Below are 15210 nucleotides of genomic sequence, written 5' to 3' on the forward strand. Positions count from 1 at the left end.
GCCTGTAGGTGCGAAATACAATTACAATAAAGCAGAATACGAAGCGATGAAAGGAGATCTTGAAAATTCTGAATGGGTTACTGATTTCATTTATAGCAGGGCAGACGTCACACATTTTAATGAGTGCTGGAATATGTTACGAGATAAACTTCTTGACCTTAGGAACCAATACGTACCATGCACAAAAGAAGAAAACTCTTATAAAAGAAAGAGGAAATTTGCGATTTCTACAGAACTTCGAAAAACCATCAAAGAAAAGCGTCGTCTCCACCGCAAATGGATAAGGTCGATTGGTACATCAACAGAACAGAGAAGTAGAGCTGAATATATACGTGATAACAAGAAACCTTGTAAGTAGAGAAATAGCACAGACAAGAAGGAGGTTAGAAGAACAAATCTGTGATCAAGCGAAGAAAAGTCCAAAGAAATTCTGGAAACATATTCGCAGGTCCATGAAAACAAAACCGGGAATTTCTCCTCTCCTTCTTGACCCGAAGGATAACTCATCACTCTGTTATAGGGATGGAGATAAAGCAGACGTACTACATGATCAATTTTGTAGTATTTTTACACAAGAGCCTGCTGGACCACTACCAGAGTTTGCATCACGTACGTAGACTCATGTGTAACTTTCGATCTCACCATTGAAATGGTCCGAAAAGAACTGAAAGGTGTGAACCCTAACAAGTCACTGGGACCAGATGAGATACATCCTGCTATGTTGAAGGCGTTAGCTTTCTATATTGCTGTCCCACTATACATTGTTATGTCCAAATCCTTCGCAGAAAGTACACTACCGGATGATTGGAAAATTGCGCACGTATCCCCGATCTATAAGAAAGGAAAAAAGAACTTGGCAGAAAATTACAGGCCAGTTAGCTTGACATCTATTGCTTGTAGATCGATGGAAAGAATTGTTAAAGATCAAATAATGAAGTTCCTAGTAGACAAAAAGTTACTTTCTGACAAGCAACACGGATTCTTGGGGAAAAGATCAACAGTCACACAATTATTGAGTTATCTTGATAAATGTTCAGACTCAATATCAGAAAGTAAAGTGGTAGATGTTATCTATTTCGACTTTGCCAAGGCCTTGGATACAGTTCCACACCGCAGATTACTCAAGAAACTCGACGCATACGGTATCAAAGGATTCGCGTTAGACTGGATCAAATCCTTTCTGTCGGATCGATATCAGTATGTCAAGGTAAATGGTAAACTATCCAAGGAAGGTAAAGTACTCAGCGGTGTCCCACAGGGAAGTGTTCTTGGTCCATTACTTTTTGTGTTATATATCAACGATCTACCTGAGGTTACAAGCTCTGATATTTACCTCTTTGCAGACGACACTAAGCTTGTTGAGGAGATAAATAGTGCTGAAGATGCAATTCGCGTGCAACATGATATCGATCCAATGGAAAGATGGTCAAAGGACTGGCTACTCAGATTCCACCCAGAAAAATGCCACGTGCTAACACTGGGAAAATTTTGGAACATCAAACATGCCCATCCATACAACATAGACGGGTTAATTCTGGAACACGTGGATCAAGAAAAAGATCTCGGAGTGATTATCGTCGGGGAACTGAATTTTGAAGAACACATCTTTGGTGGAATCAAGAAAGCTAACTCAATCGTTGGTCTGATCAGCAGAAGTTTTGACTTTCTTTCACCAGAAATGCTCCGCACTCTTTTTATAGCGTTCGTCCGACCTCATCTTGAGTACGCTCAAGCCGTTTGGTCTCCACGACTCATCAAACACATCGATGCCATCGAGAGTGTTCAGCGAAGGGCCACGAGACTGGTTAGCGGGTACAAGAACAAATCTTACGAATACCATCTCCGTAAGATTAACCTTCCGACACTGAAATTCAGACGTAAAATTGGCGATATGGTTGAAGTATATAAACATCTTCGCGTTTATGATAAATCATCGGCCTGTCAAAAGTTTGTCCTTCGCGAACGCCCGAAACGTCAGCACGATTACGAACTACAAAGAAACTTTGCAAATGATGGTGTCAGAGGGTATCAAACAAATTTGTTGTTCTACAGAAGTATTGACATATGGAGTTGATGTTGTAGCTGCAACATCTGTCGCCAACTTCAAAGAAAAATTGCTCAGAGAATGGGAAAAAGATCTCCATAAATTGTAAAATGTTATGCATGATTATTTCATAGAAGTCGATAGACCTGGGAAATATATTACTGTAAATAAATAATAACAGTGCTAAATGTTAATGATAACAGAGCTTTATACTAGTTTGAGTAAAGAAAACGATTTAAGTTTATTTCACTGAAGATTGTGAAATAAACGTTTTATAAAGATCTACAACTGTAACTATCCAGGTCGGAACTTGTTAATAAGCGAACTGAAATCATCGCCAAATACCCTCACAGGAGGAAATTTCTCCTCGATACTTTTGAATGACACCAGTGATATATATATCAACCATCTAAAAAACAGTGCGCAAAATTTTAATTTAGTCTCTTGAGTGGTCGGTATTTTCCACCGTTCGTCCGATTTTGCTGGAATTTTGGCTGCAAATTTGTATTATCAAAACTTAACACTTTCTATTTTCTACTCAATGACATTGTCCAATTACTAGATACAGTATCCTAGGACTGGTTTAGTCAAAAACGGTAATTTTGGGCCGCTCTTTCAAATATATATTATTAGCAGATGGCAAAAAATTTAGGTGCTCTTTGCACCCCTCCCCCATCATAGATGCTCGAAGGTTTAATCAAATTGACTTATACCGCTCAGTCAAAATTCTATGAATATTACGAATTATTTGCAACATGGATGCTCTTAAAAGTGTGGTTTAACTCGATACTAAACTTTCATACTAGATTGAGCGTTTCCTTTACTGAGGCTAAATCAAACTTACCTTACTCTTGCAATTTACTTTAATGCACAAATTTAGCTTCTTCTCATTTTGACTTTTTTCACATTTGCTTGATATGAGTGTTACACTTTTAAATCAAGATTTTTTCGTTTTGAAAAGTATTTGACGTCAATTTTTGTTTTGACGTAAGCGTTTATACCATTTCACGCCGTATGTACTGACATAAGCGAAAACTAGTTGCTAAATTAAAAAGATGAAACCTTTAGGTGTTCTGTCAGCTTCAAACTAAAATATCAAACCGTATGTAGTAGAATAGACTATTGTTATTCGAACTTCTATTATTCGAATCTTTCTATACTTCGGATCTTTCTATACTTCGGATCTTTCCATACTTCGGATTAATTTTGAGCTTCCGTCAAGGAGAAACATTCTTAAAATGCCTCCTATAATTTGAATCTCTCTATAAATCGAATATTTTAGATTCGCTGTTTCAGTTCGAATTAACAAGAGTAATCTGTATTAAAAAGTAAATACGGAAAAAAGTGATGACACGCCGTAATGACGGCTGCAGACTCCGATAATTGTCATGGGTCAGCCTTTCTTAATATATCTAACATAAAGTTTAAGAGTATATCCTAATAAGTGCGAGGGCAAACGCAAACCAAATCGGAAAATTAAACTTGAAAGATCGGGAAATCGAACCCGACTATTGCGATTGATCGGATTTACGCACAATTATTACAAATGAAAAACACAGATTTTAAGAAACTCCTTAACCGGAGTTTAAAAAGTGACACTCCTACTTTACCATAAAATGGCTGGCATCAAACAGATAAAGTCATCGATAATGGGTCATTCCATTAATTTTCCATACAAAAGTCAAAAAACATTTCTTGGCAAAAATTCTTGGAAAATTTTCTTTTGGTACCTTTATAAAGCGGTGTACAAACCAAAGTCAGTATTCTATCCCCTGGAAATTTTAAAATAATTCTTACCTCCTGGAAAAATGAAAAACACTCTTTTAAACCCCCTGGAAGTCCTGCTCGAATTACCCCCTGGAAATGTACGTCCACCCTGATGTATGACTATAAAATTGCATGGCACAATGATTTTATACGTTATAGAGAAATTATATCCCAAATTTTATGTCTTTTTTCTAGGTGTACGCAGTAGCATGTGCTCATTACGAGAACCAAAAGAAAGTGCCTCGCTTTCATTCCGAAGATCGTGAATTCGATTCCGTAGAACGAGGTAAACTTTAACAAACTTTCGAGTTGTCGTTATTTCTTAAGATCATGGTTAACTTTCTTAGAAAAAGTTAAGAACTTTTTAACATAACATAACATTTTTTTACGAATTCAATGAAAATAAACGGATTCATTTTAAGCGAAATCTTCTGTATTAACTGTTATGACCCATTCATATTTAACGTTCAAGCGCTTTATTAAAGCGAAACATTGCTATTACATCTATGCAGTCCTGGCAATTGGCCGCGGCACGAGGCAAATGCCGCGGTAAAAGCTGCCGTAAATTTGATTATTCCTTGTTTGCCGCGGCTTCAAAAGTGCCAAATCGTTAAGTTCTTTGTTTTCTGATCATATAGGAGACGTCTAGTACTTTGGATGACATAGGCTGTATAGGAGTTTCTCAAGTCAAAATTCAATAAACAAAAAAATGCCGCGGCAAAATGCTGTTTTGCCTCGGCAAATTTGATAAAGAGCATTTTACCGCGGCAAAAAAAGCTGAATTGCCAGGGCTGCTATGCCATCATCAATATAGGTATCTAGACGTTCAATCTTCCAGGGTTTGAAAGCTCGTTATAAACTTCAAGACTGATTTGTTCAAAATAGAAAATGATCTAATTACCCTTTCTCTCCGATTCGTATTTAAAGTCTATTTCAAATTAGCTGGCAGTGTTTTTTCAAACCTTAATAACTTTTGATAGAGTTTGAATTAAGTAGCGATTTTGTGCTCGTTGAAAAGATAATCCGGAATGGAATATTATCAAAAAAGAAAACAATTTGAAAAAGAAAAAAACGAAGATGAAAAATGAAAAAGAAAAAAATCAACTTCTAATAATTGTGCTAAAATTATCATTTTCACACGAGTGATTCTTTGATCTTAGAACATCATTAAACGTGAAAAAAGTTTTCAAAAATATTTATTCCATCGAAAGATACACTTTCTTTTTTTTAGAATGCCGATACATTTACCCACAAATCGAACGTTTTGTAATTCAACTCATCTCACCGACCACCTGGGAAGTCATACCCAATTCCAGGTACAACCCATTGGCTCAATTTTATTTAAGTTTATAAGTCAGTTCAGTCTTCGCCATAATGAAGGAAAAAAAATTGATTTTAAAAGACGTTGCGTTATTTAAATCGAACCTTTTGCCTCCATAATACAAAGCGTCAGCCCCCCCAGAAAGTAGGGCTGTTAAACCCTAAAAAAAAGCTAACAAAAACGGTGGCTGGGGCTGTTAGATCTATACTGGGGGGGGGGGGCTCCTATATATCATGGGGGCTTGGATTTCGCGTCATCCCCTTTTGCATTCCATAGTATTCATTAGAGGTAGTAATTTCAATCTTTTTTATCGCTTTTGATGTTTTTTTTTCTTGAAGAGGGCTTTGAGTTTCATAGTGTATTGGCGTTAGGTTAGGTGTACCCCATTTTCATAAGATTGTGTTGTTATTCCATTTCATCCTGTATATTCTTAACCTTTTGGGGAAAATTATCATGAAGTATTCTTATCGGTATCCTAACACATTCAGCCTAAATTTAACATGTCAAGTAAAAATTATTTCGAGCATTTGCAATTTGTACAGGTCCAAATGCTCTAAAATGGCAATAATAGGTCCAGTTGCCAAATTCCATAATTGTGATAAATTCTTAGCATATATTCTTGAATTTTTTGCCAATTACATCATGAATATTCTGATTAAAGTATATTCTGATAAAAAAAGACGTGTAGTTCTGTGACATTGTTATGATTCAATGTTTTTCTTTTTATTCTGAAGAACGGTATTAGACGAATTCGAGCACGTGACCTGCATGAAAGTGCTCCCTCTTCAAAATGATATGTTGGGGACTGGGCTGAAAAATTTCCTGGTCGTTGGAACGTCTTATAACTTTGGTGAAGATCTAGCCTGCAAAGGAAGGGTTTGTATACATTGTGTTCGATTTTCACAAAACTTTTTTTCCGAACAATCGGCTATTCCAGAAAAAATTTGTACCCCCCCTGGATTTTATCCCAATTTTTCAGGCCATCCTTGGATTTTTCTTCCCATTTCTTTGCACCACCCAAACATCACTCAAAAAACCAGACCACCCTGGACGTCACACCTCTTCAACATAGGGGGCACAGACTATTTTCTGGAATAGCCCAATCGAACGAGTTTACGCTATTTGAAATCCTTATTAGAATTTGTCCCTCTTTTTTTCGAACATCGGAATCTGCAGAATCTATGTATATATAGTAAAGGTTTTTTTTTCTTTTTAGGCGCGGTCAATTTAATTTGTTGTTTTACGGGCCAAGCTACCCAAAAAGAGGGTCGGTCGGTCGGCCAAAAAATAGAAATAAAAGTAGAATTTCACCTATAAAATCTCATAAAAAAGACAGCAAAAACTAATACACCTTGATAAAAATGCGAAATAGAAAATAAAAAGACACAGAAAACTCGAATTCATAGATAAAATGGAAAACTGAACATAAAACTCTCAAAACCTTGGAGAAACTACCAAAATTTTGAAAATTTGGAAGTCTGTCAGGCGAGACCAATTTAATTTTTGTTCTACAGGCAGATCGTTAGCAAAATATGGGTCGGTCGGTCGGTAAAATAAGAATAAATTTTTCATTTATCAGGGTTGTTAAAGTACCGAAAATGTTTTCCAAAAAATATCTGGATCAAAAATTCACTTTTTTTATCTTCGATGAAGATATAATAAAATCTTAGTGTATGGAATACTAGATTTTCTAAATTTTTCAATTTCTTGAATTAATTTTCAGCTCTATTCAAATTTGATTCTTACAAATAACTAGTGTGTAAAATATATTGTAGTGGGAATTCAATACTATTATTTTTTTGATTTTAGCAAAAATAGGATCGGTCGGGCCTGTAGAACAACAAATTAAAGCAATGAAAATAAATATGTACTACCAAAATCAATTTCATTTTATTTCGATTTGGAATCTCAGGATTGGTCGGGCCCGTAAAACAACTAATGGAATTGGTCTCGCCTTTATTAAAATCTAATGACAGTTTATTCCGTCTTTCAAATATTTGATAAAAAACTGTACTTTATTGTCTACATTCAATGTATTTTCACCTTTTTAGATATTGATTTTTGATATTGTGGAAGTTGTACCAGAGCCTGGAAAACCTTTAACAAAAACAAAATGCAAGGTATGATTAATCGTGATTGATATCATCCTAAAATTCGACCGACTAGTCTTAATAATTAGTAAATGTATAGCGTCAGCTCCCCCTGCTGGTTGGGGGGAGGGGGTTACACCCTAAATGTTTCCCAAAAAAGGAGGGGGCTGGAAGTACACCACTTTTTTGGAGGGACCTATGTACTTGGGGGGAGCTAAAATCTCATCTCAACGTGGGGGCTAAAATAGTTCAGATTAATAGTTGGCTTCAATTACTCAAATTGAATCTCATGAATCTGAATATTCGCCTGCGGCGCAATATTTTTATAAAAAGTGTGCAAAATATTTTATCTTAAACTTAGAACTGAACGCAATTTACATTGAAAATCATCAATTTTTTGAAAGTGTCTACGGTCAAAAGTCCTAGGGGTTAACAAAAAATTCATAAATCTTTGGGACTTAAAACTCAGGAGGGACCTAATTTTTGCATGGAACCTAAACCCAGGCTGACGCTATGATACTAACCCATTATCCCTCGTTCGGGGAAATTTGCGTTGTTTAGTAGTTGTTCATCGACGTTAGACGTCGAAAACCCGTTGTTACCTGTCGATGATCAACGGATATAAAGTTAGCTTTTTGCAATGAACACTCGATGAGTGTGGGTTCAGATGGGTTAAGCGTTGGTGAACAACGATCTTTTCGAACCTTTTTTCAAACTGTCGTTCACCCGTCGTTCGAGTTTAGTCGAGTCGATAAACAACGGCTTTTCTCGAAGCTTTTTTAAAACTGTCGTTCACCCGTTGTTCGAGCATCGGTGAAAAATGGTCTTTTTTGAAATGATTTTTAGCGTTGTTCACTCGATGTTTGTGGTGTCGACGAACAACGGACAATTTAAATTTTTTCATCCGTTGTGCGAATGTTGATGAGCAACGGTCTTTTCTATGTTAATTTTTTTCACATTATTAAATCACCGTTTGACTGTAGGTGAATGAAGGGTTTTTCCAAAAGGTATTTTTGAATTCTCAGCAGATAGTTGAAATTATACTCCCTGTTCAATGAAAAATAACTTAAAGGAAATAATCAGTAAAAATTAAAAAATTATTTCAAGTTATTTTTTTCTTGTTATAAGGAAATCCCAATTAATAATTTATAGAAATATTTCCGAGTTTTTGCAGTGTGTTCATGTGTTGATTAAAGTGTCTGGAATCGAACGGCCGAAAAAAACAACTTGCAAAATTTTAAATGTTTTTGCGTGTTTTTGCCGCCATTGCCTGCAGAATTTCGTGTAGCAGTACGGCATGATACCTTATATTTAAGGACCGTTTTTTGCACTGATCTTCATTTAATCTACAAGATCGAGAAAAAGAACCGATCTAGTGAGGAGAAATATAGATATCTGCGTTTTCCGACGGAAAAATATAAAGACGGTCCTTAAATATAGGGACCCGGTCCTTAAAAATAGCCGCCTTTAATTCCATAAATCGTAAGAACAAGAACACGGTGCTCCATCGTGGTTGTCAACGCTGCAGGTTACAATCTCTCCAAACTTTGCTTTCAAGATCTTATTTGCATTCGTTATGGTTGGCAGCTCCATCGAACCTCTTCAAACTGCGAGTGTGGTTCGCCATTCACGCTAGACCACGCTCTGTCATACAAAAAAGGGGTTTATCTCGCTCCGACATAACAAGCTGAGAAACTTTCTCGCGAGAACATTGAAAGAAGTTTGCCATGACGTACAGATCGAGCTACCCCTCCAATCGTTGGTGGGAGTGGAAAACCTCCCAAAGTTGTCAGTGAAATCAGACGAAGCTCGTTTAGACGTTTCAGCAAGAGGTTTCTGGGTGACAGGCCAAAAAGCATTTTTTGATATAAGTGTTTTTTAATCCACTCGCTAAAAGGTATGTCTCCCTAGAACCTCAACGCTGCTACACGTTGAATGAAAAAGAAAGAAGCGCCATTATAACGATGGAGTGATCGCAATTGAACACGGTTCACTAACGCTAATGGTGTTCTCCGCAACTGGTGGTTACGATCGAGAATGTGGTAAAGCTATTCGACGGCTTGCCTCGATGATTTCGGTGTAGAGACACTCGCAGAGACACAAAATTAATTTTTCTCTCATAAAATCTGTCCACCTTGTGTTTTTGAGGTTCGCGTTCTGTGAGTCCCGTACGGACTCAAGAACAGGACATAGTTTTTTGTCCAAGTGTTTCTGAATAATAATAAGTTTCAAATAAAGACTATCGTAATACTTTCGCTATGCGAAATTAAAAAATGTAGTGTTTCCGGAAACAAAAAAAAATGTAGTTTTTCTATTTTCTATTATATATTATTTTTCAATATTATTATAAAATTCAGTGGGGATGGTTTTGGAGCGCAATTTTTCAACAATTTCATGAAGATTATGTTTTAACCAAATTAGTCAAACAGTGATTTAATAATGTGAAAAAAATTAACACAGAAAAGACCGTTGCTCATCAACATTCGCACAAAGGATGAAAAACTTTAAATTGTCCGTTGTTCGTCGACACCACAAACAACGAGTGAACAACGCTAAAAATCATTTCAAAAAAGACCATTTTTCACCGATGCTCGAACAACGGGTGAACGACAGTTTTAGAAAATCTTCGAGAAAAGCCGTTGTTTATCAACACTCGAACGACGGGTGAACGACAGTTTGAAAAAAGGCTTGAAAAGATCGTTGTTCAACAACGCTTAACCCATCGGTTAAGTATTGATTGCAAATAAAAATTTAACTTTAATATCCGTTGATCATCGACGGGTAACAACGGGTTTTCGACGTCTAACGTCGATGAACAACGACTAAACAACGCAAATGTCCCCGAGCGACGGATAATGGGTTGGAAGTAAGGTTCGAACATAATATAACTGATCTTTTAAATATGATATTTTTTCGGTTTTCCCCTTGTTTGATTTCATTACGTGGAGCCAAATAATAAAAATCTCAAAGCAAGTTAATTCGCCTTTAATTTAGTTTTTTGTTTTTTTATAGTGTATATATGATAAAGAGCAGAAAGGACCTATCACAGCAATTGCTGCTTCAAGTGGATACCTCATTGCAGCTCAAGGCCAAAAGGTAAGTTCTTGCATGCATAATTATCATGAAATGCTCAATTACTAAAGCATTACAAGTGATTTAAGGGTGATAGAAATTTTTGATATTTTTAACAATACGTCGTTACGACTTAATGAAGATTTTTTCTTGGGCATTGAGATGTGATGAAACTCTGATGAAACCTTATTGTAATCAATGTTTAAAAAATTTCTTTTACAGATTTATGCCTTTTCATTCAAAAGTAGTAACCTGATGGGCGTGGCTTTTGTAGACTCACAGATCTACACTGTTAGCTTGAAAGCTGTTCGTAACTTGATCATTGCGGCGGATATTGCGAGAAGTGTATCTCTTATTCGCTTCCAAGTCAACCACAAATCGCTTGCGTTGGTCAGTAGGGTATGTATTTGTCGCATTGTATTACGATGAGTATGTACCTGTTTTTCCTTTCATGTGCAAACAAGCTAATTAATCTGATATAATCACAACATTAAAATTCCCTTTTTTTGGTTACCATTGCACCTCTAGGATATGGCTTGAGGGTGCACTCTTATCTTGTAATTAACACCAGTCATCCTGCAGAAAAATTATGTGATTTTGAAAATGCTCAACTGTATCTCTACATAGCATCGAAAAATTGGAACCAGCTGGAAAGTTTTCACTGTTTTTTCCCTTTGTCTGGGAAGACTCTTTAGTGATCTTTTCGACCACAACATGACCAAATATAAATGAAGATAACACCAAACGAATCATCTCTCAGTACAGATCACCGATGGAAAAATATGAACTTAGGCGAAAATAAAAAAATGTAGTGTTTCAGGAAACCGGCCGTGTGAAAAAAAGTATTTTATGACCCGGCCGCAGACTATGGGTTCATCTATATGGTTCATCATAAAGAAATCAAGTTGAACGTTCAAGCTATCAAACGTCATTTGGTTAGATATTCCCGCTTGTATATCAAGTTTTGTTCGTTAGTAGTTGATACATTAGTATTGAGGTTTGTACATAAAAGTCATCTTTAAAGTTCTATTTAGAAGCAAAAAAAAAATTCTTTCCGGCCGGCCGCATGAGAGCTTCCGGAAACACTACATTTTTTAACTTTCGCCCTGATTTTTATCCGCTTATGTTAAACAGGACGGTAATCATTTGGAAGGATGTTGTGCCGAGTTTTTTATCGATGGAACACAAATTGGATTTCTAGGTATATTATTTTTCTTATAGTTCATGATATGCATCACTGCAATGTCCTCGCTATCACACACATGCAATAGACCCAACAGCTGATTGGTTGTAAGTGACGTAAAATCAGGCAATACGCCACTTGCAGCCAATCAGCTGTTGTGTCCTTGATGTAATGTTGGAAGACATTGAGATGGTGCATATCATGAATTCCTTTTGTGTCGCTAAAAATGTGGTGGTAATCTTCTTCTCAGTCTTCAGTTCATCTAGAATGGAAAAGTCTGGATATAATTGAACGAACTATTTCGAATAATAGCCAAACACTAGCATCAGTATCCTTTTTATGAAGTTTCTATTTTAATAAAGTTCCTTGTCATGTTAAGCTAGGGGATCGAGTAAAGGTCGGTATTCCCCTTTCATATCAGACACATGTTTTATATCAGGCCGGTTTCTCCTATTGTTATCATTGTGTTCGATAAGGTGCTGAATAAAAGATTGATTCTTTTTCTTTCTTTCTGACCAATCTGGCTCAAATCCGTGCTAAATCCGTGTCAATTCAATGCGAAGAAGCTTGTAAATTAAAATAAGAGACCTAAAAAAAACTAAATAGTCTTATTTTGAAGTATTCAACAAAAAGAACAGAAGAAGAAGAGAGAGAAACTATAATGTGTTTTTTTAAATGCCAATTTAATGGGGCATTCCATTTTATATCCATACATGGTGGTGGACAAACATTTCCAGAGGGTAATCCAAGAAAAATTTCCAGAAGGTGTTTTTTTCATTTTCCCAAGGGAGTTAAAAGTTATTCTAAAATTTCCAGTGGGTAAAAGACTGATTTTAGTTTGTCCACCCTTACTTTATTAAGGTATGAAAAGAATCTTTCCAAGGTAATTTTTTCAAATTTTGCCATTTTCCAGGGGGTATCCACTTGACTTGAAAAGGTTCGTCCACCCCCTGTATGTTTTTTAATGGAACAGCCCAGCCCAATGAAATGAAATGAAAAGAAATGGATTATTTTTAAGGACTTTTCCCAAATTTATCTTTGTATCGATACAATACAATTCAACATAAATAATACACGACATGTAAATCAAAAACGATATATGTAAATCACAAACGATAAGTCAATCTTGAATTACAATATGTACCAAATATTACACATTAAGGATCAGGTAAGCTTTACAGGGCCCATGGGCACCAAGCAGAACAGTGAGAGCGACTGTTCCGCTTGACACCCAAAGTAAATTTTACTGACCAGAGCTCCCCGCCTACTTTCACTGTTCCGCTTCGTACCCAAGACTCGTTTTTTCACTGTTCCGCGTCGCACCCAAGACTCGTTTGTTCACTGTTCCGCGTCGCACCCAAGACTCGTTTGTTCACTGTTCCGCGTCGCACCCAAGACTCGTTTGTTCACTGTTCCGCGTCGCACCCAAGACTGATTTTTTCACTGTTCCGCGTCGCACCCAAGACCAATTTTTCACTGTTCCGCGTCGAACCCAAGACTGATTTTTTCACTGTTCCGCGTCGCACCCAAGACTCGTTTGTTCACTGTTCCGCGTCGCACCCAAGACTTGTTTGTTCACTGTTCCGTGTCGCACCCAAGACCAATTTCTTCACTGTTCTGCGTCGCACCCAAGACTTTCTTTTTCACTGTTCCGCGTCGCACCCAAGACCGATTTGTTCACTGTTCCGCGTCGCACCCAAGACTTGTTTGTTCACTGTTCCGCGTCGCACCCAAGACTGATTTTTCACTGTTCCGCGTCGCACCCAAGACTCGTTTGTTCACTGTTCCGCGTCGCACCCAAGACCAATTTGTTCACTGTTCCGCGTCGCACCCAAGACTGATTTTTTCACTGTTCCGCGTCGCACCCTAGACCGATTTTTTCACTGTTCCGCGTCGCACCCAAGACTGACTTTTTCACTGTTCCGCGTCACAGCCAAGACCGATTTTTTCACTGTTCCGCGTCGCACCCAATACTGATTTTTTCACTGTTCCGCGTCGCACCCAAGACTGATTTTTTCACTGTTCTGCGTCGCACCCAAAACCGATTTGTTCACTGTTCCGCGTCGCACCCAAGACTGATTTTTTCACTGTTCTGCGTCGCACCCTAGACCGATTTTTTCACTGTTCGGCGTCGCACCCAAGACTGATTTTTTCACTGTTCCGCGTCGCACCCAAGACTGATTTTTTCACTGTTCTGCGTCGCACCCAAAACCGATTTGTTCACTGTTCCGCGTCGCACCCAAGACTGATTTTTTCACTGTTCGGCGTCGCACCCAAGACTGATTTTTTCACTGTTCGGCGTCGCACCCAAGACTGATTTTTTCACTGTTCCGCGTCGCACCCAAGACTTGTTTGTTCACTGTTCCGCGTCGCACCCAAGACCGATTTTTTCACTGTTCCGCGTCGCACCCAAGACCGATTTTTCACTGTTCCGCGTCGCACCCAAGACTCGTTTGTTCACTGTCCCGCGTCGCACCCAAGACCGATTTTTTCACTGTTCCGCGTCGCACCCAAGACCGATTTTTCACTGTTCCGCGTCGCACCCAAGACTCGTTTGTTCACTGTTCCGCGTCGCACCCAAGACCGATTTTTTCACTGTTCCGCGTCGCACCCAAGACCGATTTTTCACTGTTCCGCGTCGCACCCAAGACTCGTTTGTTCACTGTCCCGCGTCGCACCCAAGACCGATTTTTTCACTGTTCCGCGTCACAGCCAAGACCGATTTTTTCACTGTTCCGCGTCGCACCCAATACTGATTTTTTCACTGTTCCGCGTCGCACCCAAAACCGATTTGTTCACTGTTCCGCGTCGCACCCAAGACTGATTTTTTCACTGTTCTGCGTCGCACCCTAGACCGATTTTTTCACTGTTCGGCGTCGCACCCAAGACTGATTTTTTCACTGTTCCGCGTCGCACCCAAGACTTGTTTGTTCACTGTTCCGCGTCGCACCCAAGACCGATTTTTTCACTGTTCCGCGTCGCACCCAAGACTCGTTGTTTCACTGTTCCGCGTGGCACCCAAGACTGATTTTTTCACTGTTCCGCGTCGCACCCAAGACTGATTTTTCACTGTTCTGCGTCGCAAAGAAGATTCGTTTTTGACATCGGCTGCTCCAAAGGCTAAAACGCAATTTGTAAGTCAAAAAACGGCCAGTGACTAAATAAAGTGCTTGGAATTTCGCCTGATCGGTAAAAGTTTTTCTTCAATAACAAAGGTAAGAATAATCCTATGAAAAAATTTTTGCAGATTCCCTCAAGTAAAATAATTTTCTTTGGAAAAACATTTTATTGTTTTTATTTTTGCGTAGTAGCCTAGCTAGCTGCCAAATGGAAGTTCTTGTAAAATGAAAATTCCTTAAAAATCATCTTTCTTGAGGTATCTTTGCTTTACCTAAGAGTTTTTCAGCTCTATATAATACTATTGCAAAAAAACTGGCTCGTAAATGTCTTTTAACAAATTAACCATTTTATCTCCTAATTCCTGATTCTTTGCAAAAAAGTGCCTGAAATTGTATTCAGACAGAGTTGCACCTGCGTTAGGGCAAGAGACGCCACGTTTCTTTTTTATCCATTTCCTCGCATGGTTGGCTTTATCAACCGTGTTGTTGCCTTGAAAAAGGGCTATGGTTTGGCTTTGTTGACAGCCAGCAGGTATATTGAGTACTTTGTCTGAAAACACAAAAGTACCCCTTTTCACCGGTAAAACCCATTGTTGCGTGTATCTGTTGTCAGT

At 38.1% G+C, this 15210-nt stretch overlaps 1 protein-coding gene across 1 annotated transcript in view; it reads left to right on the top strand.

Moving 5' to 3' along the window:
- The window catches only part of LOC136823203 (cleavage and polyadenylation specificity factor subunit 1-like), a 62825-nt gene that overhangs the window by 24400 nt on the left and 23215 nt on the right, over positions 1 to 15210 (top strand). The window contains exons 27-33 of the mRNA XM_067079378.1: positions 4007 to 4097; positions 5043 to 5127; positions 5867 to 6008; positions 7184 to 7252; positions 10235 to 10318; positions 10517 to 10693; positions 11429 to 11495. Coding sequence (XP_066935479.1) covers positions 4007 to 4097; positions 5043 to 5127; positions 5867 to 6008; positions 7184 to 7252; positions 10235 to 10318; positions 10517 to 10693; positions 11429 to 11495 — 715 coding nt within the window. The remainder of the gene's footprint in view (positions 1 to 4006; positions 4098 to 5042; positions 5128 to 5866; positions 6009 to 7183; positions 7253 to 10234; positions 10319 to 10516; positions 10694 to 11428; positions 11496 to 15210) is intronic.

Source organism: Clytia hemisphaerica, unplaced genomic scaffold (assembly GCF_902728285.1).
Source record: "Clytia hemisphaerica strain Z4C2 unplaced genomic scaffold, Clytia hemisphaerica genome assembly, whole genome shotgun sequence".
In the NCBI taxonomy this organism is placed as follows: Eukaryota; Metazoa; Cnidaria; class Hydrozoa; order Leptothecata; family Clytiidae; genus Clytia; species Clytia hemisphaerica.